We start from the raw sequence: 24463 nt of genomic DNA on the forward strand, positions 1-24463 counted from the left end.
AAAATTTTGTTTTTTTTCGAAATTTCCGGTCTTTTTTCATTTATAGCGCAAAAAATAAAAAAGCCAGAGGTGATCAAATACCACCAAAAGAAAGCTCTATTTGTATGAAAAAAAAGACAAAAACTTAATTTGGGTACAGTATTACATGACTGAGTAATTGTCCTTCAAAGTGTGAAAGCACCGCAAGCTGAAAATTTGGCTGGTCACAAGGGGGGTTTAAGTGCCTAGTTGTCAAGTGGTTAAAGAGCACTGGGTCTGGAAAGAGTGCTATGCCCATGTCCATCATTTGTTTCTATGACAGATGCATAGGGAGAAATGGCCTAACTCAGCTCTAATTTATTTTTATTCTGTCACATACATCTGATTGTTAGAAGTATGAGGGCACTGAAAATGTAAACTTTATTTTTCACATAAGAAGTTTCAGCTTTTTTCAAACTTAGATCAGGGTAATTTTTCTTTTTTAAGCACATGTAGTGCTTGCAAAGTTACTTAATAAATATTAGATTTTCTTTCTCTAAAATAGGTTAGAAGTTTAAATTGACCACAGGTTTGCAGGGCTGGTGCAGAAGACTATTTAGCAAACTTAAAATGTGTTATCAAATCAGTGTGTTGGTTCATAATACAAGTTGTATACATGAGAATTTAGCTTGTAGAGTCGTACCCACAATATGGAAACCACAAATTACATACCCTTTCAGCTGAACAGCGGCATCATCGTCTTCACTGACCCGACGCATCATACCACAGTTTTCCAGAGATAATTTTTCTAGCAGTTGGAAATCAACATCATTGCCAATGCCAATGCTGAATAGACAAAACTTTTCCCGAATTGCATTCTTAGTATTAATTAGGATATTACTAGACTGGACTTCCCCAAGAGTTGGTCTTCCATCGGTTAAGAATATTATCAGTGACACGGTCCTTTCATGCTTGTCCATATTGACTAAATATTCGTTAAGGAGGCTTGTGGAAGCCTGAATACCTCCATTTATATTTGTACCTGAAAATATCAAATATTTCATTTTATAATCCAATACAGCAGTATACAAAGATTAACTGTTTTTCTATTCTCTATCTATCAGGGCATTTCATGAGCTCTGAGAATAAAACCATCGTCCGTCATAGCGAAGAAAAAGAGACAGTTAAATGGTTTGGACCACTAGTGTCCTTTGGTTGCATTCTATAGGATCACAACGGTAACATTCATTACTGTGACACTATTTCATATCTGGTGTCTAATTTATTCTTAATTTTATGAAGCAAACCATACACAGTTGAACAAGGCACTCCCATCAAGCAATGCTCCCATACAGGCTGAACAATGTAGATGAAGAAATTACCAATGCTGGCTCTTGTATTTGGCAGCTGTTGTACCCTATGCCTGAATAAAGTGCCACTGCTGAACAGTGACGGCATCTAATAGGATGCAATAACCCTGATAATTTTGCACACAGCTCCATTGATTTTTAACCACTTTCCGCCCGCGCTATACACAAATGGCTACAGTGAGGACTTCCAGTGCCTGGAGGGCATCAATAAATGTCTTTTGGACAGGGATGATCACAGAAGAGGGAAAGGGCCAATCACAGTGGGCCCTTTACCATGTGATCAGCTGTCAGCCAATGACCGCTAATCAGGAAGAAAACAGAAACCAGTTATTCGCTCTTTGTCTCCTTAAGATCAGTGCGAGGAGAAAAAGAATAAAGCTGGTAACTGGCTTCTGTTTCAGGGACATCGGTCCAGATATGTGCCACCTATTAGTGACCCCAAGCGTTGCTAATCAGTGCCAATGAGTACCATCTATCAGTGCCCACCAGTGCCACCTTTCAGTGCAAATCAGTGTCCACCAGTGCCACCCGTCAGTGCCCCCTATCAGTGCTGCAAAATCAGTGCCTCATCATCAGTGTCACCTACCAGTGCTGCCTACCAGTGCCACCTATCAGTACCCATCAGTGCCACCTATCAGTGCCACCTCTCAGTGCCCTTCAGTTCCACCTATCAGTGTCCATCAGTGCCACCTATCAGTGCCCATCAGTGCTACCTATCAGTTCCACCTATCAGTGCCTCCGTATCTGTGCCCATTGTCACCTCTTCATTGCCACCTCATCAGTGACTATCAGTGCCCATCAGTACAGCCCCATCAGCGCTCATCAGTGAAGAAAAAAAATTACCTGTTTGCAAAATTTTATAACAAATTATGAAAAAAAAATTTTTTCTTCAAAATGTTGTCTTTTTTTGTTTCTTTAGTAAAAAATAAAAAACCCTGGCTGTGATTAAATACCACCAAAAAAAAGCTCTAGTTGTGTGAGGAAAATTATAAAAATGTTGTTTGGGTACAGTGTTGCATGACCACGCAATTTTCATTCAACATGCAACAACCCTGAAAGCTGAAAATTGGCCTGGGCAGGAAGGGGGTGCAAGTGCCCAGTGGGAAAGGGGTTAAATTGACTTTTGTCTAGCTGGGTGGTGCAGCAGGAATCAGCTGAAATTCAAGTTGTATATAGCCAGCTTAAGATACATTGTGGATTTAGAATGATAATCAATACATGGTAGACTCTCTTTATGTCTTGATACACTGATACAATTTTCACATTTTAAGCCATGAACCTAGGGTTTTAGCAATAATAATAAATTGATATTATATTAACATTGATATTGCACATTATAATGAAAAAATCATAATGTATCTGTCAGATATCACTTATAGTGAATATTGAAGACATAGCCAATGTCAGGAGCTCTCCTACACAGACTGGAGCCACAGGTATCAAACTACCAGTGTAACCCCATTGTGGAGTGTGTGTGAGGGTGTGCACATAGTATGATGGGATTGTAGGATATACCTAATACACACTGGAGACTGAATTGATGCAGCACAGCCCAGTGCATGCTTAATATGCCCATTAGCCATAATAATTAAATTATAAATAGTTTAAATAATAATGTATTAAATAATATATTAGTAGTATTATAACTCGATTGCCCATCTGGTGCTCCCCATATTCCGTCCTTAAGCCTAGTACACACGATCAGAATATCGCACAAAAAATATTGTTTTCGAAGTGATTGTACAATAATCTGATTGCTAGTACACAGCTTTCATCTGAAATTATCCGAAGGGAGAAACATGACAATTTTTTTCATACGACACCAGATCTATACGATTTTCATTTAACCACTTATAAGGACTTACCCCCTTAATGACCAGGCCTTTTTTTGCGATAGGGCACTGTGTTGCTTTAACTGACAATTGCACAGTCATGTGTCATTGCACCCAAACAAAATTTATGTCCTTTTCCCCACAAATATAGCTTTCTTTTGGTGGTATTTGATCACCTCTGCAGTTTTTATTTTTTGTGTTATAAATAAAAAAGAATGAAAATTTGATGAAAAATGCATATTTTTTTAATTTATCCTATAATAAATATCCAAAAAAAAAATGTAAAAAACTAATTTCTTCATCAGTTTAGGCCAATATGTCTTTTGCTACATATTTTTGGTAAAAATTATTATATTGATTGGTTTGGGCAAAAGTTATAGCGTCTACAAAATAGGGGATAGATTTATGGCATATCTTATTATTATTATTTTTTTTACCGATAAAATGAATGATGGCGGTGATCAGCAATTTTTAGAGGGACGCGGACATTGCGGCAGACAGATGTGACACTTTTGATTTTTTTTGGGGACCAGTGACATTATTACAGAGATCAGAGCTAGAAATAGCCACTGGTCACTGTATAAATGACACTGACAGGGAAGGGGTTAATACTAGGGGGTGCTTGAGGGGTTAAGTGTGTCCTAGGGAGGTGTTTCTAACTGTAGGGGCAACGGACTGACTGGGAGTACAGAGAGATCAATGTTCTTGATCACTAGGAACAGACGATCTCACTGTACTTCCCTGTCAGAACGGGGATCTGCTTTGTTTACTTGTTTGTTTATTTTGTGGATGTTTTGGGCAACTTTTTATATGGTACAAAAGAAATTTTATAGAATTTTTGTTGGTATGGTCATTGTAGCACTTTAAAAGTTCTCAAAAAAACAAAGTTGTACCTGTAGTATTATAACTGTTTTCATTTATTTTCTGCTGGATCCAACAACCTTAACTTTTGTTTGTTAATCTTAGATACCTGTCTTTAATATTCGCGTGAATAATTGTTTTAAATTTGATTACATTTTATTGTTTTAATATAAGTATTTTATCATATACATGGAACAACAAGTGTTTTCAGATATTTAATATTAATATTGAATGTTTCACCACACAGCAGCTAGTTTAATAAATTCCAGGTAGGGCACTATGTTTTATATTTCTTCCCATTTTTAGGAAATTGAGACACCTGGTTAGAAACAGCCAAATACAGAGTATTTTAAAAAGGGATTGTTATTCTTTTGAAAATATCGGAGGGGTATTTGTATCCCAGTCTAAGGTATCTCAATCAAAAGCAAAACATTTGCCAACACACTATCATCCATCACCAGCCAATAGGAAAGCTTCCTAACAGCTGTCACTAGGCTCCAATCACAAACATAACACATGCAATTATCATACATATTTTGCCCTTTATGATTAAATATGGATCTAAATATGATTAAATATGGATCTAATAAACATGTATTAAAAATAGCAATTAATATTAATAGTAATTATTAATACTAGTAGTAGTAGTAGTAGTAGTATTACCTCCTGTAGGTGACAAGCCATATATGAACTTTTTTGCATCTCGAATGTTGTTTGGAGAAACTTTCACAAGTTGGTTTTGCTGCCAAATTTTAATTTTGTTGGAGAACCCAATTATATTGAAATGATCATCAGGTCTCAAGTCCCGAAGAATAGTAAATAAAGCATCCTGCGTCTGCAAAGAAATTATTTGTTGAGCAACATTACCAGTAATATACAGTACATATATATAAAACTATAAAAAGATTTGGCCCCAGTCCTAAGCCAAATCAGCTTACCAAAGAACAGCAATAAATTTTAAATATGTATCTAGTATTTTGTTGAAAACAGACGTGTGAGTTAACATATAGCTGAAAATACATGGGAAAGCTACAGGCTAATATGTCAGTAGAAAATACAGCTAAGCAGGAAAAAAATGATAAGCACACCCACACCAATCAATGCTTTTTATAAACACTTGTATTCAGAAAATAGCTTGCAGTATCTTGGAAATAATAATTATATTCTACTACAATACATCAGCAGTACACTTGATATATTTTAACATGTACTGTATTACTATAAGTAACATCATATACATTACCCCTGTGGAAAGTCTTTCATGGTAGAGTATCTGCATACATGAGCAGAGAACATAACAATAAGCAGAAGTGCCGAAGATAGATCTGGCCATACATGGATTTAAATTTGACTGGTTCAGCAGGAACCAGCTAAATTTCAAACCATCTGTGGCCGTTCCTGTTCCTAAGAAGTTGCTTTATCCTCTAACTTTTCACAAATGGTCCTACAGGAAAATTTGCATTTAATCAGCACTTGCAGTCAATTGGCTGCAGCTCTGATCGGTGTATACTAAAAACGTGGAGTCCTGTCATCAGAATTCAATAACACAGCGGGCTGAACAAAAAAACTGACCCATGTACGGCTGGGTTAATTCACACCAGACTGAAATATTGAGACCCCAAAACCCCTAACGTTCTAGTCTGACATCTTCATCAAATAGGATCTTAAAATAGGACCATGTTAGAACCCCAAACTTTGAGCCTCAGTTTTTCAGCCTGAATTGCGATGCCAATAACAAGTAATCAAATAAGTCAATAAAATTTCATGGGAAAATAATATTGATACTGCCTTTATCAAATTCATATTTTTCCTCCATGCAAAATAGTAGGCTTCTGGTTTAGGTTAGTATCTGAAAAAAAATGTCTTTATGAATTATCGAAATTAATTTAGCAAAATAGATTTCACTAAATATATTTAAATGCTGTCAAAATATAATGAAAGGTATTGGAAATAACTGCATAAAGCAGCTTCATAAATAAGTAAACATGTTGAGTCAACATTTCCATCAAATGGGTCAAAATTAAATTTTTATCATATTAGAAATAGGTTTAGGTGATGGTTTTGATTCCTCAGTGATTTCTTTCTATGCCTTACTAAATGCTATGTATATATTATATTGCACAGGTTAAGTCTTCTCTTTAGAGCATGCATTTGTGTGTCACCCCCTAATATTTTTAATTAGTCTGAGCAGGAGATTGGCTCTGCATATTGAGAAAAGTTTAATCACTCATACCTATTACCTATAATGTTACCATTCATTTTTTTGTTGACATTTACTTTGCATGCATGCTTTAAAATGTAATTTTGGTCTGAAAACGAAGTCCTGCTAAATTACTTTAGGCTGGTCCCTTTTGCAGGTATAGCTACAGTATGTAAAACATTAAAAATAAGTGTCTATACTGTTTAAAATCCAGAAATATACTGTCTCACCCTGCTCTGCACATGCTCAGTTGCTCTCCATTTTTAGGCATTTGTAGGCACTGCCAAATTTGTAGAGGTCGATCTGCTGGTAGCCTTAAAGCAGAACTAAACCCTCCTATCCTTTTCAGCCAAGGAAGCTGCTTCTGTTTGATCTGCAACTGCCATGGTGCTGCAAATGTAAACAGTTATGACACCAGTCATTTGATGGTTTGACAGCTTGGTTGAGGACACAAGCACATCTGACAGCTAGCAATCCTGGCATTCCAGGAATGTAACTGTTTTTGAAACCACTAAATCAATGGGTTTAGTTCTGCTTTATGATTTACTGCTGTTCAGGGGCTCTGGGCTTCAGCAAAACTAGAGACACAGACAAGAAGAAACAGGAGCAATGCTGGATGCAATTTACAGCACACACTAATTTTGCTAGCATAATTATTAATGTAGAATGCATGTTCCTTGCTAACGAACATTCTTTTTTATCAAGTTGTTATGGGTAAAGTTCCACTTTAAGTATCATCTGATACAATGACATCATGTCTCCTTACCCAGCTGGCTGGAATTCTATTTGTTTTATTGGTTGACAGCTTACTGCCATACCACTAGAAAGTGAGCTGTCAACAATAGAAGCATTAACTCCAGCCAATTGGGAAAGGAGGAATGATCATTGTATCCAGGCATTTAACCACACACACAGGCATACTGTGGAGATCTACAAATCAGATTTCTGAGTTTTCACACATAGTTTTAGAGATGCTATGTAAGGATTGCTAGAAAGGCAATTTATTTTTCACTTTGGATAGGGTAAGGGGGGGTTATAATCCCTGTCAGGTTTTTTTTCTTTTACAATCTGTGTCCCATAGAAGAAATTTACCTTCACCTCTTGTCTCATAACCAAAACAGGAAGTGAGGAAAAATCCCTCCAAAGTGAATCCAGGGGTGTCACCAGGGTCACCAGAACTAGTGTCCCATCTATTACTATTCCGGGGTCAACCCAACATTTGGGAATTTCTTTTACTTTTACATTTGATTTTAACGATAAACCGGTCAAATAGCGAGGGGGTGAAACTCCCTAACAGCGGCACAGGCAGCAATACAAATTGACAGGTGTTCTAATCCTTCTCCACTTCATCCAAAACTAAAAAAAAAAAGTTTGCCTTTCATTTCAATTCCCAGTAGCCCTAGCTCCATAGAGATTTACAAAAAGCAAAAGAAGTATTCACTTTGCAAGAGAATTTTTCCTTAGCTTAGTGAATAAGGTAAAGCTCCGCTGACTTGCATCTTCCAATCATTTGCAAGCAAATGTACTTTTTTTTTTTCTTGTGTATAATTGGGTGTTTTTTGAAAGTGAATTTTCACCACATTCATTAAGTTAAAGCAAAATTCCCTTGCAAAGTAAACAGCCTATTGGATTTTAAGAAATCAACCCCATAATCTGATAATTGTAGTTATGTCCTATTGTTTATGGACCCTTTTAGTCTGTCCTTCAACTTGTGTTCATGAGTATGCAATTCTGTTTCAAATCTCCTTAAACCACATCTCATTGTCAATCACACAGTAGACTGCAGCCATTTCTATAACTGAACGATATGTTGACCTGCAATATATTGCATGGGGGCATATTTATAAAGCAGTAAATGTTACATTCACCAAACATTTGCAAGTGGCTAGATATCCCCTGTAAGTTAAAGCACATCCACCAAGAAGATTCACCTTTAACCACTTTCAGACCGGACCATTTTGCTGGTAAATGACCAGAGGTCTTTTTACACTTTGGCACTGCACTGCTTTAACTGGTAATTGCGCGGTCATGCAATGTTGTACCCAAACAAAATTTGCGTCCTTTTCTTCCCACAAATAGAGCTTTCTTTTGATGGTATTTGATTGCCTCTGCGATTTTTATTTTTTGCGATATAAACGTAAAAAGACCGCAAATTTTGAAAAAAAATGATATTTTCTACTTTTTGTTATTAGAAAAATCCAATAAACTCAATTTTAGTCATACATTTAGGCCAAAATGTATTCAGCCACATGTCTTTGGTAAAAAAAAAGTCAATAATTGTATATTTATTGGTTTGCGCAAAAGTTGTCACATCTACAAACTAAGGTACGTTTTCTGGAATTTACGCAGCTTTTAGTTTACGACTGCCTATCTCATTTCTTGAGGTGCTAAAATGGCAGGGCAGTACAAAACCCCCCCAAATGACCCCATTTTGGAAAGTAGACCCCCTAAGGAAATTGATAAGAGGCATGTTGAGCCCATCGAATATTTTATTTTTTTGCCTCAAGCGATTGAATAATGACAAAAAAAAATTTTTTATTTTTTTTTTACACAAAGTTGTCACTAAATGATATATTGCTCACACATGCTATGGGCATATGTGAAATGACACCCCAAAATAAATTCTGCTGCTTCTCCTGAGTACGGGGATACCACATATGTGGGACTTTTTGGGAGCCTAGCCGCGTACGGGGCCCCGAAAACCAAGCACCGCCTTCAGGCTTTCTAAGGGCGTAAATTTTTGAGTTCACTTCTCACTACCTATTACAGTTTTGAAGGCCATAAAATGCCAAGATGGCACAAAACCCCCACAAATGACCCCATTTTAGAAAGTAGACACCCCAAGCTATTTGCTGAGAGGCATGTTGAGTTCATGGAATATTTTATATTTTGCCACAAGTTGCGGGAAAATTACAAACTTTTTTTTTTTTTTTTTTTTCACAAAGTTGTCACTAAATGATATATTGCTCATGCATGCCATGGGCATATGTGAAATGACACCCCAAAATAAATTCTGCTGCTTCTCCTGAGTACGGGGATACCACATATGTGGGACTTTTTGGGAGCCTAGCCGCGTACGGGGCCCCGAAAACCAAGCACCGCCTTCAGGCTTTCTAAGGGCGTAAATTTTTGAGTTCACTTCTCACTACCTATTACAGTTTTGAAGGCCATAAAATGCCAAGATGGCACAAAACCCCCACAAATGACCCCATTTTAGAAAGTAGACACCCCAAGCTATTTGCTGAGAGGCATGTTGAGTCCATGGAATATTTTATATTTTGCCACAAGTTGCGGGAAAATTACAAACTTTTTTTTTTTTTTTTTTTTTTCACAAAGTTGTCACTAAATGATATATTGCTCACGCATGCCATGGGCATATGTGAAATGACACCCCAAAATAAATTCTGCTGCTTCTCCTGAGTACGGGGATACCACATATGTGGGACTTTTTGGGAGCCTAGCCGCGTACGGGGCCCCGAAAACCAAGCACCGCCTTCAGGCTTTCTAAGGGCGTTACAGTTTTGAAGGCCATAAAATGCCAAGATGGCACAAACCCCCCCCAAATGACCCCATTTTGGAAAGTAGACACCCCTAAATTTAGGGGTACACTAGTGAGACTAGGTAATAAATGGCGGGTGCCCTGAAACTATAAAAAAATAACTAACCAACCAGCGTCACCTGTAACAGTTATATGGTGATCACTGGTGAAAGGGTTAACTAGGGGGCAATCAGGGGGCTTTATGCGGTAGTATATGGGGGTCCCTGGCGCTATAAAAAGCTGCGGCGAACCTAAATACCTACCTGCCTAACTAGCGTCACCTGTGACACTAATACAGCGATCAGAAAAACGATCGCTTATTAGGCTGGGTTCACACTGGAGCGATGCGGGAACGCCACGAATGTGCGGCGGGTTCCCGCATCGCATGCCTCCCGGCGGCAGTTCACACTGCCCTATGCGAACTGCTGGGAGTGTCAGTGAAATGTTAATGACACCCCCAGATCAGTTCGCATATCGCAGTGCGATCTGCAAACTTGGATCGCATGGTGTGAACACCCATGCGATCCGATTCTGCTGCGGACCAAAAAAAGGGTCCCGTGCGAGTTTGCGGCGGGTGCGGCGGGTGCGACACGAATTCAGCCATACTATCTGTATAGCTGAACTCGAATCGCACAGAGATCGGATGTGATTTGCACTGCAGTGCGGTGCGAATCACATCCGTTCTCATAAACCGCTGCAATGTGAACCCAGCCTTAGTGACACTGGCGACGGGGGGTGATCACGGGGTTAAACCTTTATTGGGGGGGTTAGGGGGGTACCTTAGAACTAAAGGGGGCTAACCCTAACTGCCCTAACAGTTATTAGTCACAAATGAAACCCGCCGGGTGATCAGGGGGTTAAACCTTTATTAGGTAATAAATGGCGGGTGCCCTGAAACTATAAAAAAATAACTAACCAACCAGCGTCACCTGTAACAGTTATATGGTGATCACTGGTGAAAGGGTTAACTAGGGGGCAATCAGGGGGCTTTATGCGGTAGTATATGGGGGTCCCTGGCGCTATAAAAAGCTGCGGCGAACCTAAATACCTACCTGCCTAACTAGCGTCACCTGTGACACTAATACGGCGATCAGAAAAATGATCGCTTATTAGGCTGGGTTCACACTGGAGCGATGCGGAAACGCCGCGAATCCGCGGCGGGTTCCCGCATCGCATGCCTCCCGGCGGCAGTTCACACTGCCCTATGCGGACTGCTGGGAGTGTCAGTGAAATGTTACTGACACCCCCAGATCAGTTCGCATATCGCAGTGCGATCTGCAAACTCGGATCGCATGGTGTGAACACCCATGCGATCCGATTCTGCTGTGGGCCAAAAAAAGGGTCCCGTGCGAATTTGCGGCGGGTGCGGCGGGTGTGGCGGGTGCGGCGAATGGCTGAACTCGAATCGCACAGAGATCGGATGTGATTTGCACTGCAGTGCGGTGCGAATCACATTCGTTCTCATAAACCGCTGCAATGTGAACCCAGCCTTAGTGACACTGGCGACGGGGGGTGATCACGGGGTTAAACCTTTATTGGGGGGGTTAGGGGGGTACATTAGAACTAAAGGGGGCTAACCCTAACTGCCCTAACAGTTATTACAGTCACAAATGACACCAATGCAAAAAAAAAAAAAAAAAAAAATGACATTGGTGTCACTGTGACTGGGGGGCAGGGGTAATTGGGGGGGGTGATCGGGGGGGTGTGAGTGTGCCTGGCATGTTCTACTGTGTGTGTAGAGTGTTGGTGCAACTCACCGATCCGCTCTCCTCCGTGTCGGAACGAAAAATACCGACACGGAGGAGAGAATACATCACTTCCTCTCCTGTGTTTACATTACAGGAGAGGAAGTGATGTCACGGGGGATTCCTATTCGTCGGGAGCGATCGCGAGGGGGTGGCCATGAATGAATGGCCGCCCCCTCGTCCCGGATCGCTCCCGGACGAAAACCGACCGCCGCAGGCACCGGGCGGGGGCCCGATCGGGCCCCTGACCCGCGGGAGGCAAGGGACGTACATGTACGCCAATATGCCTGCCCGTGCCATGCTGTCGACGTACATCGTCGTGCGGCGGTCGGCAACTGGTTAATGAATAGTTGGTAAAATGTCACATTGTTCCATTGCTGTAAAAACATGCCCCATGGTGTCTGAATCTAATGCCGTGTACACACGACCGGACTTTTCTATGGACTAGGTCCGATGGTCTTCCCGACGAACTTTCAGCGGAGGTCCGAAGGACTTTTCGAACGAACGGACTTGGCCACACACGAACAGACTAAGTCCGGTCATTTTGAACGTGATGATGTAAGCGGGACTAAACAAGGAAGTTCAATAGCCAGTAGCCAATAGCTGCCCTAGCGTCGTATTTGGCATCGGACCAGCACACAGATGAACGGTTTTCTAGATTTTTAGTCTGTCGGATTTGAGTCAGTCGGATAGATTTGAAACATGCTCTATTTCTAGGTCCGTCTGATTTTTTTTTTTAAACGGCCGGACTAGCCCACACACGAACGGATTGTCCGACAGACTGATCCCGTCGGATCTAGTCTGCCGGAAAGTCCGGTCGTGTGTACACGGCATAACACTACAGAACCTACTCATTATTGAATACAATTTTATGAAAAGTACTAGTTTATCAGATTACAAATTCCATATGTACATACCTGGAAACTTGTCAGCATTCATCTGGGAGGCTTTTTACTTAGGGTTGCTGGCTCAATGCCCTGCTCAGTTCTTTTGGTTTCTTGCTTAGTGATATAAGTTACTGCAGCATTAATCCTGTTAGGCAGAGTGGGGACCAGGATAGTTGCTGGAAGGAACATTTTGCCCTGTCTTCCCTCCAATGGCAGCGAGGGCCAAACGTCCTTTTTCCTTTCTCCCCTAGTCATGTGACACATCACATGACTAAAGATGAGAAAAGGAGCAGCTGTCTTCATTCATGTGAGGTTGCTGAGCATAGAAGGAGGTCAGAACTGTGAGTACAGGTAGGGTGGGGGAGTAACTCAACCCCAGAGATTTCCTCAAAGCCTTCTGAGAGCCCCTTAGTCATCCTACTTTCCTTTAGAGGTCTTCAGCCACACAAGACCTCTTAGCTAAATGCTTCGTACAGAGTTTCCCCCAGGCTTATAGTTCTCCTCTTCTTCCTTCCACTGTCATAGATGCCAAGACAGTCCTCCTTGGACTAACACCACGACACAGCAGTTTTTTTTTTCTCCAACTGACAGCATCATTGCTATATTTTTTTCCTCCTACTGATATCAATGGGGGTATTTAAATTTTTTCCTCACACCTTGTGGAGGCATTTCTTCCTTACCAATGTTAGACCCATATTTTACAGCATAATGCCGTGTACACGTGATCAGAATTCTGGGCAGAAAAAGACAGATGAGAGCTTTTCATCGGAAAATGCGACCGTGTGTATGCTCCATCGGGATTTAGCTGTCCGAATTTCCGCCAGCCAAAAATTGATAGCATGTTCTCAATTTTCCCAATGGAAAAACTTTCTATTGGTAATTCCGATCGTGTGTATGCAATTCCGACACGCCAAAAATCACGCATGATCAGGTTCAAGATTGAACTTCCTTTTTCTAGTCACGTCATAAGTGTTGTACGTTACCGCCTTATAAACGATCGGAATTAGATGTGACCATGTGTAGGCAAGACAGCTTGAGCTGAATTCCATCGGAATTCCATCGGGAAATCCATCAGAGCTTTTTCCGATGAGAATTCCGATCGTGTGTATGCGGCACAACAGTATGTGCACCACTATTAAACTCTTACATTTGCTGCACTGTGTCGCAACCATTGGCACTATTTCGGTGCATGCCACAACCATTACATATGGTTGTGCCCCTTCTCCACCCCCATTCTCAGGCCCACTGATTTTCAAAAGTTCCCAGGTATGCATGTGGCACATGTTTTTAAACTTGCAGTACGAAGTATCAAGCTGCTTTTGTTAAGTCATAGGATAAGTAATATCTGAATATAAGCTGGACAAGCTTAGTCCCAGGTTGGTTCCATGTAAAAAATATTTATTTTCATATTTTGAGTTCAGCAAGTGTGAGATTTCCAAACGCACAACTTTAGGTTGTTGGATTTTTACACAACTGCCTTGCTCAGACTTTTATTTTGTCTGCTCAGCTGCTTTCTTTTGCTCTTTACCCAGCTGCTTTATTGTCCTTCTGGTTTGGTAGATTATGTTCTCTTTTTTTTCTCCATGGTCTGTTCTAATTTAATTTCTTATGGACGGTGACGCTTGTTTTCCAGCTGTGTTAAACACACACTCCAAACCATTCTACCACCATGTGTTTGTGGGTGACTGCCGTCCAATACCACTAATAACACTATTGATTTCAGCTAAGATAACTAAGGACCACACAGAGGACAATCATGGAGCACACTTTGAGAGCCAATGGTCTTGAGAAGATGTGCTACAAATTACATTCAAATATGTATTAACATCCCTCTCAGATCAATTATAATTAGTTCAGGACTGCAACTACATTTAGTCAACTGACTAGTGTAAATTGCTTATTCCTTTTATGTAAAATTATGATATGTGATCATCAAACTACATCAGTGTATATATTGCTGTCTATTACAAAAGTACAGCAATTTTATTTTGTGTTATATGGATATATTGGGTTGTGTAATGGAACAGAGCGACTTCCCTCACATGCCAGTAGGCATAAATAAAGGCTTACATTTTTTTATTTTGATAATGAAAGTCGCCTCACTGCCATGCTCAACAAGTACTTTATACTTTAAATCATGGACCCACAACAAAGCTGCATATAAGGACACCTCTATTTTTTACAACTCTCTAGATCTGTATACTGGCACCTGATCAATGAAAATCAGTGGGCTTGCACAATAGCCAGGCAACTAGTATATTCAGGAGGAGGTCAGCAAGGAAAACTTCAGAAAAGTTTACTGTAATAATTGACATCAGCCTGACAGGCAAATGGTTAGATCCGAATTAGCTGTGCCAAACCTTTATTTTTTGGGTTGCATATGGCCCTCTCTCCTCTTTTCTGACCTCTGTGATTTAAAAATTGTAAGTAAATGACCCTTTCATATTTTACAGCTAATACAAATCTTATTGGCTTACATAATATTGCAGTTAATTACTTTTGAAAATGTTTAGTGCTATTTCTGGCATAAAATGTAAGTTGGAGATATTACTATAATTATAAGTTGTATAATCTTTTTTGTTAATGGTATTAAATAGTTTTGGCCCCAATACTTCCACTGTGTTGGTCCCATTGTTTTGGGTTTAACTTGCCTGATCTAAAACAATATGGCTATTCTGACTTACTAAACCTAAAGTGATTTTTTTTTTTTGCCACATTTCCTATTTCAGAGATTTCCCTTTACTCTCTGTTTGTCAGTTCTGCTGACAATGTCAGTAATGTAGTATTTTCTCCAATTTTCATTGGTGGTTACCAGGACACATAAAGGAGGCGACTTAAATCTTCCCAATTATAGCAATAACAATATGAAAAGGGCTCTAACTCTTCTCTACACCAATAAAAAAAAATATCCCTTCACCTAAAAGGAAAAATAAAAAGGCCCTGGCTTTACTTACACGCCATCATTTCATGAAACCATTCAACTTTCTTTATCCATACATTTATGATTTTGCCAAAATTAACAGCTGGAGGCTAGCCTCTGCCTCCAGCTCTTACATTTTGCAAAATCAGTGACCTTTGTGATATAAATGAGAGACTGTTGTCATTAATGAACAGTGAATAAAAACACTACATCAATATTACAAGAACAAGTCTATCAGCAACCAGACAATGGCAAGCTTTAGAACATGCCGAACATTTCTAAATGATTATGTCATGGTATATTAGCTAAAATCCAATCTTGTAAGTCCTGAATTTTGAATTTTGCAACTTTTACATTTTTTACATATTTTGACAACATGTTGATTACTTTTAGCTGTAAAATATTTACCGGCATTTTATTATAAAATTCAGTTAACATAAAAGGCAACATACACTACTGTGCAAAAGTTTTAAGAAGGTTTGAAAAATGCTTTAAATTAGGAATGCTTTCAGAAATAGAAGTGTTTATAGTTTATTTTTATCCATTAACAAAATGGAAAGTAAATGAATATAAGAAAAATCCAAATCAAATCAATATTAGGTGTAACCGCATATATTCTTCTAGGTACACTTGCACTCAGTTTTTGAAGATCTTGGCAGGTAGCTTGTTCCTAACATCTTTGAGAACTAACTGCAGATCTTCTGTGGATGTAGGCTGCCTCAAATCCTTCTGACTCTTCATGCTAATCCAGACAGAATTAATGATGTTGAGATCAGGGTTCTGTGGGGGCCAAACCATAATTTCCAGGACTCCTTGTTCTTGTTTATGATGAAGATAGTTCTTGCTGACAGGGCTGTATGTTTGGGATTGTTGTTCTGCTGCAGAATAAATTTATGGCCAATCACATACCTCCCTGATGGTATGGCATGATGGATAAATATCTGCCTGCATTTCTCAGGATTGAGGACACCATTGATCGTGAACAATTCTCCAACTCCATTTGCAGAAATGCAGTCCCAAAATTTCAAGGCACCACCACCATGCTTCACTGTTGCCTGCGGACACTCATTGTACCACCAGCCCTTTGCAAACAAACTGCCTCCTGTTACAGCCAAATAATTAAAATTTTCACTAAATCAGTCCAGAGCACCTGCTCCCATTTTTCTGCACCCCGTTCCTATGTTTTGTGCATAGTTCAGTTGCTTAGCCTTTTTTTCCCCAGCGGGGGTATGACTTTTTGACCACAATTCATCCTTGCAGACCACTTCTGGCAAGATTTCTCTAGACAGTAGGTGGGTGTACCTGGGTCCCACTGATTTCCGCCCATGTTTGGTGCTGAGGGCACTGCTGGATGTCTTCCAATGTCAAAGGTAAGTATGCATGAGGTGTCTTTCATCTGTTGCATTAAGTATCCTTGGATGACCACTGTGTCTATGATCCTCAGTGTTAACCGTTTCTTTGTGCTGCTTCAAATGAGTTTGAACAGCACATTTCAAAACCCCAGTCTGCTTTAAAATCTTTGCCTGGGAGACATCTTGCTGATGGAGTATAACTACCTTGTGTCTAGTTGATGTGTTCAGTCTTGCCATGTGTATGACCTGTGGCATGAAACGGTCTTCTACAACCTCACCTTAGTAGCAGAGTTTGGCTGTTCTTTACCCAGTTTTAAGCTTCCTACAAAGCTTTTTCTGTTTCAGTTAATGTCTGTGTTTCAACCTATATATGAAATGGGTGATCATTAGCACCTGCTTGGTATAATTGCTTAATCATACATGTGACTCTAATCCTACCTGACTTTGTGCAAATGTACAAAATGTGCAAGTCTAAGAATTGATGCTGGTTTGAAGCCAATGGGTAGTCACACCAAATACTTATTGTATTTAGCTTTTTCTTCTGTTTGCTCACTTTGCATTTTGTAAATTAATAAAACTTAGTTTACAGCATTTCTTCACACCTGATTAAAACTTTGGCACAGTGCTGTATAACATAGAAAAAATGTAATTACATACCGATGATTGATTTTAATTGGAAATTTGTTTAGCATTTGCAGCTTTTATACTATGCATACAAGGCTCTTTTTTGTCACATATACCATACATAGCTATTGTTTTTATTATGTTCGGTTTAATGATTCAAATTGTGAAAATTCACTGTGAATTGTACCCCGATGCATTGTACAGTGGAACCCAACACACCAAGCACCACAGTGCACCAAATTGCATTAAACATGTGTTGTGGTGCCCTGCATTCCTAAAAGGGTTGTGCATGTTTTTATCACCCATTGTGGTGCATTCATAATAAAAGGGCTGCCATAATGCAAGTTAGCACATACCACAATGTGCATTAATGCATGTTAATTAACACACTTCAATGCAATGTATGGGCCTACAAACTTTTGATAATCTCCTATTTGAAATCAGCTCATTTCGGACTCCCAGTGGAACCAATATGTCTTCATCCTCTTAACTTTCTGAGATTCTTTCCATAAACCTGGCTACTTTGGGGCATTTAGTACACAGTGTTTTGCATACTTTATTTCAGGGGTGCCCAACCTTTTGTGGAGCAAGGGCCACTTTATCGACTTGGTAACTGGTCGCAGGCCACAATGAGCATAAAGGAGGTCTGTGTCCACTCTGCTCATATGTAGAGCAGACAAGGATGCAACCCGCTCTACCCTAAGGGCCCTCAGATCTGCCCAGACAGAAGGGGACAGATCCCCTTCCATTTTTTTAAAGGAGATCGGATTGCAGATAGGCGGGTGTAAACTGACACAAGTCCATTTACATCTGCTGCTCTATAGAGGTGAATGGAGAGTCAGTTTGAGTCCACCTGAAAAACCGACAGGCGGACACAATCAGACCAATCATGTGAAAAGGGCCTAAGGCTGCGTTCACACTGATGCACAGCGGTTTACTTGCTCCTCAACAGACCTCAATCTTTACCTCTTCCTCAGGATTCCTGCAACTGGCTGGTACTGCTGGCTGGTACTGCCGGTGGGTACCGCTGACAGGTGCTGGTACTGCTGGTGGGTTGGTTACTGTTGGCTGATACTGGTACTGCTGACTGGTACTGGTACTGCTGGCTAGTACTACTGGCTGGTACTGGTACTGCTGGTGGGTACTGCTGACTGATACTGCTGGCTAGTACTGCTGGTGGGTACTGGTACTGCTGGCTGGTTCTGATGACTGCTGGCAGGTACTGGTACTGCTGGCAGGTACTGGTACTGCTGGCTGGTACTGATACTGGTGGCTGGTACTGGTACTGCTGGTTTACACTGCTGGTTGGTACTGATGACTGGTATGGATGGTGGGTGCTGGTGCTGGTGCTGGTACTGCTGATTTATATTGCGGATGGTGGGTATTGGTACTGCTGGCAGGTACTTCTGGTGGGTACTGGTACTGATGACTGCTAGTACTGGCTGGTACTGTTACTGCTGGTTGGTACTGGTACTGTTGGTACTGGTACTGCTGGCTGGTACTGGTACTGCTGGTTGGTACTGGTACTGTTGGTTGGTACTAGTACTTTTGGTTGGTACTGGTACTGATACTGGTGGCTGGTATTGGTGACTGCTGTCCTAGATTGTGGGTCCCGGTGTCCCGACCCGCCATCCCCGAGCATAATTGTGACAGAAGCATGCAGCTGCAGTAGAGAGCAGAGCATTTGGTATCACTCCGCCTATTAAGGAGCTGCCATTATACAGGAAGAATGCTTCCTCTAGTGGCGGCTCCATTCTTCACACTAATACTGGGAGATGGTGGGTTGGGAACCCACGTTCTGGGCTTACCGACGCACCATCTCAGAGCAAGACATGGCCTGCCACATCGAAGGGCATCGTGGCCAGTGGTTGCGCACCCCTGCTTTATTTATTCTAGGCAACGTGAATTAAGACACTGCAATGAAATGCTTAATTGTGCGTGGGCCTCCAAACCTTTGATAATCTCCTATTTGAAATCAACTCAGTTTGGGCACCCAGTGGAACCAAAATGTCTCCATTCTCCTAATGTTCTAGGATTCTTTCTATAAACCTGGCTGCTTTGAGGCACTCAGTGCACAGTGTTTGGCATACTTTATTTATATTAGGCATTCTAATGATGTCAGGTTGGCTTGCAAATTACTTTGGTATTGTTCCAAAAAAAAAAATAGTGTGATAGAGTAACAACTGAAGAATGTGGGTTTCTGCAATTATAAACTTTTCAGAAATCCCTTCTCCCTGTGATTAGCATGCTTGCAGGAGATAAAGTATTAACATATTCTTTTTACAAAGCTGAATGTGAACACAAAGGATTACTTGTAAGACAGTGTCTGATGTTCCACAGTTCTGCCCATGAACTGTAGTCAAATTCAGATCTTCTTTAACAAGGAAAAATCACTTGATTCAAATCCATCAAATGGCACTTTGGTAATAAAGGAAAATGTAATGCATCAGTGACCTCTTTCTTCAGCATACTATAGAGCAAAATAGATTTTAGTCAATGTCCCCAAATCATCTGAGAGTTAATGACATCAGTATTGTCTTTTTTTGTCAGAAGTCTGATGTTAAAGTGTAATTAAACCTTCCAAAAAACTGTACTTCATAAATGTGCAGTTATAATGCATATGAATACCTTTTATTCTTCCAATTTCTTTTTCAAGTGTATGATTTGTTTGCTTTTAGCTCTATGTGCCAGTATAGCTCACTGGCTTCTTCTGCCTGTTTCCATGTTGTAAACTCATGGCTGTGTTCTAACTAGTCATGACATTGCAGCCCCAGAAGGGTAGGTTGTGTAAATGAAGATATGCTGAGAGGAGCAAAATCAGAAGTGTAGGTGTGTATCCCAGGGTGACAACGCTGCCCCTGCACACACACACAGGAGTGAACAGTGTCATCCTAGCAGGGGAAGTTTTAAAGAAGCCATCATCACCTGCTAAATCATATACAACAATCAAGCTTTCACAAAGAGTGCACTTTTTTTACCTCTCATTTTAGTGTAAAAACTGCAGGCACAACCCCATGCACATTGCTTGTATAGGTGAATGACTTTATTGACCATATGCCCACTGTACCTTCTGGGATATGCACGTCACATATCCCAGGAGGCATATTCCTTCACCGAAATAGGAGGAAGGGGGCAGGCCTAGCGGTACATCACGATGAGGCCCAGCGGCTGAACCCATTAGAGCAGATGGGCCTGGCATGAAGGGTTCTGAAGAGCCCAGTGCCTTCTGATTTGAGCAGTGCTATCTGGTCTGGCCAGAGGCTGGGAAGGCAGAGCAGCCTGTGGTATCAAGCAGCCCATGGGAGTGGCACCCCAGGGTATCTGAGTAACACTATGGATTTGGGATCTCACTGTGTGAAACTGCACCAGGCCAGGAAACCTTTGCTTTTTTTCTGCAGTACACCTCATGGGCTAGGCCTTTTGGCCAAGACCGGGGCAATTCTTGTTATTAACCTGCAAGGCCTAGCCAATACCCCTGCACTTGCACTTAATTTTAATGTTGCCTATTTATTTATTTTGTACTTTGCACTTGTGTATGTGTTCCCCTTTCACTCAGGGTGGAGGGTATGGGTCTTGGGCCTATCCTAAGGTGTAGGGGAGGGTGTGTGGTCATTAAGTTCCTTCCTCTCCTGTTTTGGGAGCCCCTCACCTAGTAGTAATGAACATTGTTAAATGAGGGTGTATTACAGCCTCCATTGATTTGTTATAAGCCTAGATGTTAATAACCCTTTCATGACTAAGCCTATTTTGGCATTTGGTGTTTACAAGTTCAAAAAATATTTTTTGCTAGAAAATTACTTGGAACCCCCAAACATTATATATATTTTTTTAGCAAAGACTCTAGAGAATAAAACGGCGATTGTTGCAATATTTTATGTCACACGGTATTTGCGCAGCAGTGTTTTAAACGCAACTTTTTGGGAAAAGGGACACTTTCATTAATTTTAAAAAACGAAACAGTAAAATTAGCCTAATTTTTTTGCATAATGTGAAAGATAATGTTACGCTGAGTAAATAGATACCAAACATGTCACACTTTATAATTGTACGCACTCGTGGAATGACGACAAACTACAGTACCTAAAAATCTCAATAGGCGACGCTTTAAAAAAAAATTCCGGTTACCAGGTTAGAGTTACAGAGGAGGTCTAGTGCTAGAATTATTGCTCCCGCTCTGACAATCGCGTCAGTACTCCAGGAGAGGGATCTGCCAAGCCTTGCACTACCTGCTCTGTCATATGATCATGCTTCAATAAAAAATAATTTGGTCACCTCCCGGCTACTTTTTCCAAAAATATCTCCCACTGGGAAACCGTAATGAAAATACTTTACAAATGGTATTATACACCAGCAAAATTAGCTAGAATTTTTCCCTCTCTATCTAACAAGTGCTGGAGAAACTGTGGTTTGGAGGGCCATATTTTTCATGTCTGGTGGGAATGTCCGTCCATGGTTAAATATTGGATGGACATCTCCACCCTCATTCATGAAATCACGAGTATACCCTCTGATGTGTCTCCGCAGATGGCTCTGTTCGGGCTGGGTCTCTCGGATTGGCCCACGAAATTTCACCCTATTATCACACATGTGCTTATAGCGGCCTGCCTAGCTGTATCCCGTCGCTGGAAACAAATTCACGCACAATCCCTGGAGATTGTTATAGACACCCTGAATCAACACTTATCAATGGAATTCCTTTTCTCAAAGGCACACTTTAGACTAGCTAAATTCTATAACCACTGGCAGTACTGGCTTTCTGATCATAGGGCCATGCCCTGCACATATTAGTCAGCGTCCAGTCAACTGTTTTAGCCCACATAGTAACCTTCCTACACCCACAAGGGATTTAGCCCTTAATCGCCCTTTGCACGGACTGGGCCATCTGCGATTCGACACAACCTCAGGTATATGTTTCTTTCTTTATTCTGTTTTTTTATAATGCAAAAGATGCTCAAGCCTCTTTACCCTCACCTCCCCTATTCCCACCCCCCCCCCCCACCACCTTTATGGATATGCTCCCCAGGGCCCCCCAATAGGGACCCTGCAGAGTGCCCTGATTCTTGCACACTATTCTTTTTCTTTCAAGTTCAGCCATATGACTGTGACGATAATATGTTAAACTTTGTTCTATATTACTTCGTGTTTGACAATCTATATGCAGTGTTTATATATGTCACTATCCTTTGTTTTTGTTTTGGTTATTACCAATAAAGCTTTTGAAACTGAAAAAAAAAAAATAATAATAATAATTTGGACGCTACTTGTCGATCCGTGGTGTGCTGGCAAATATCCTCATTGTTACTCCTATCATGAGACTTGAGCCCTGGGGGAAGGGGGGGGGGGATCAGGAAGGGGTCCTTCCTCTTCGGGAGGGTACCTGTGACACACCCTAAGTGCAATTTTTTGGTTCACTTACTGGTGTTTATTTTTTGAGAATCAACTGCATTTATGGAAAGGAAAAACTCTGCAAATCAAGGATTTAATATTATTGATTTGATCTTTTCTTTATAAGTCGGTGACAGATGAGCTTCTTTCAGTAAAGAGAAGAGGCCCATTACCTAAGGATACAATCAAACAACAGAGGTCCCCATTACCTTAAGGTAGCTGTATATACTGTAGCCCATGGTTAAAGATTAAAAATCCTGTGTCTATACTATTCAACTAATGTAGAATAATAAACTATGTTGTTAAGTTTGCCCACAGGCAAGTACCACACAGTCTCTTTTTATACAATGCTCTACTTATCAATTTAAATGTACCCACGTTATCTAACAGAAGATTGTATACTGACAATTTCAAATACTCAGATCCCTCACTGTATGGCCTGCCAAGGATCCACTACTTTTGATGACTTTAGTGACCGCTGGATGTTCATTGGGCTCAGCTTACTCTATTTTCAGTGCGCTCAACAAAACCAGATTATCACTAACTATTTGGCACCAGTGGTAATAGCAATAAACATCAACATTATTAATTATTAACAATTCCAGGCTAATAATTAAGTTGTGAGACCAGGTGAGAATAAGCTCAATGCACGAATATCACTGAGGGGTGTATTTTTCCACAACAATAATGCAGCTCCCGTGTTTGTCTTTCAGTGGCTCCTGAACACCTTTGAGTCAAAGTTTATTGACACCTTTCAATTAAGTACGTGACTAAGCCTGTTTAGGGAATTGCTCATGTTGAAATTAGAATTGCTGTTTGCTCAGCAGCAACCATGGAGTTTCTTTGGCGTGGCTTAGAGCAGTTCCCATTGGAAAGGAGCCATTTGTGTGATTAGAGAGCTCAAGTCTTCTGCCAGCTATTCTGAACTACTGCGGAATGTTTTCTTTGGGTCAAGGGCTATGCTTCTTATCTGGCTCTGAAGGAAACACAAAAACCTTTCCTGAGATTTAAAGTAATCAGAATAACAATTCAGGATCCACATAAAGATGAGTAAGAATAGGGGTAGAAGTGGATTGAGTTATACATGTTTTGTTTACACATATGCTATTGTCATAAAATATATTGTAAGCAGTAGAATGTTCTAGTAAAATCAGAGCTGCAATCTTTAAATCCAATGTTTAAAGGTCAAATAAATACGCTGTGATTGGCCCTCCTGATCACATGACGGCCGTGTCCAATCACGGCCGTCATGTGATCAGGAGGGCCAATCACAGAGCCCTCCTGCCGATCTGAGATGTGCCGTGTCCGGGTGACACGGGCGCATCGGGATCGCGCCGCTGCACGGGCACGCGCGCGCGCGATTCCGCTCCTTCTGATGGACGTTCCTGAACGTCCTATCAGGAGTAGACGGCTCCCACCCGGCCGTATATGTGCATTGGCCGGGTGGGAAGTGGTTAAGGTAAATAATGTTTAGGCATCAAATTGCCCCTTCCCCCAATACCTACCTGAGCCTTCATTCAATCCAGCCCTGTGCACATCTGGAGCTCTTCTCTCCCCTCACTTTCGTGTCTCACTAGCTTTGCTGGGGCAACGGGACCCTTTGGTTCCCAGTGCTGTCATTCAAAGCCAGTGATGAGAGAGTGGGGGCGGGGCCGAATCCCACTGTGTGTTTCAATGGATGCAGCAACGGGGCTCGAGAGCGAGCATGGATGAGTAGCCCCATGGGAAGTGGCTTCCTGTGGGGGCACTAGACAGGGAAGGGAGCCAAGAAATGGAGGTTTGGGGCCAACC

At 40.9% G+C, this 24463-nt stretch overlaps 1 protein-coding gene across 1 annotated transcript in view; it reads right to left on the reverse strand.

Moving 5' to 3' along the window:
• ITIH5 (inter-alpha-trypsin inhibitor heavy chain 5) overlaps window positions 1–24463 on the reverse strand; it is a 119334-nt gene that overhangs the window by 34091 nt on the left and 60780 nt on the right. Inside the window, exons 8-9 of the mRNA XM_077470637.1 lie at window positions 4685–4856; window positions 691–1000 (exon numbers count right to left, since the gene is read on the reverse strand). Of these exons, the coding sequence (XP_077326763.1) occupies window positions 691–1000; window positions 4685–4856 (482 nt within the window). The remainder of the gene's footprint in view (window positions 1–690; window positions 1001–4684; window positions 4857–24463) is intronic.

Source organism: Lithobates pipiens, unplaced genomic scaffold (assembly GCF_037356315.1).
Source record: "Lithobates pipiens isolate NorthernLeopardFrog02 unplaced genomic scaffold, aLitPip1_a1.2 Scaffold_8, whole genome shotgun sequence".
NCBI lineage: Eukaryota > Metazoa > Chordata > Amphibia > Anura > Ranidae > Lithobates > Lithobates pipiens.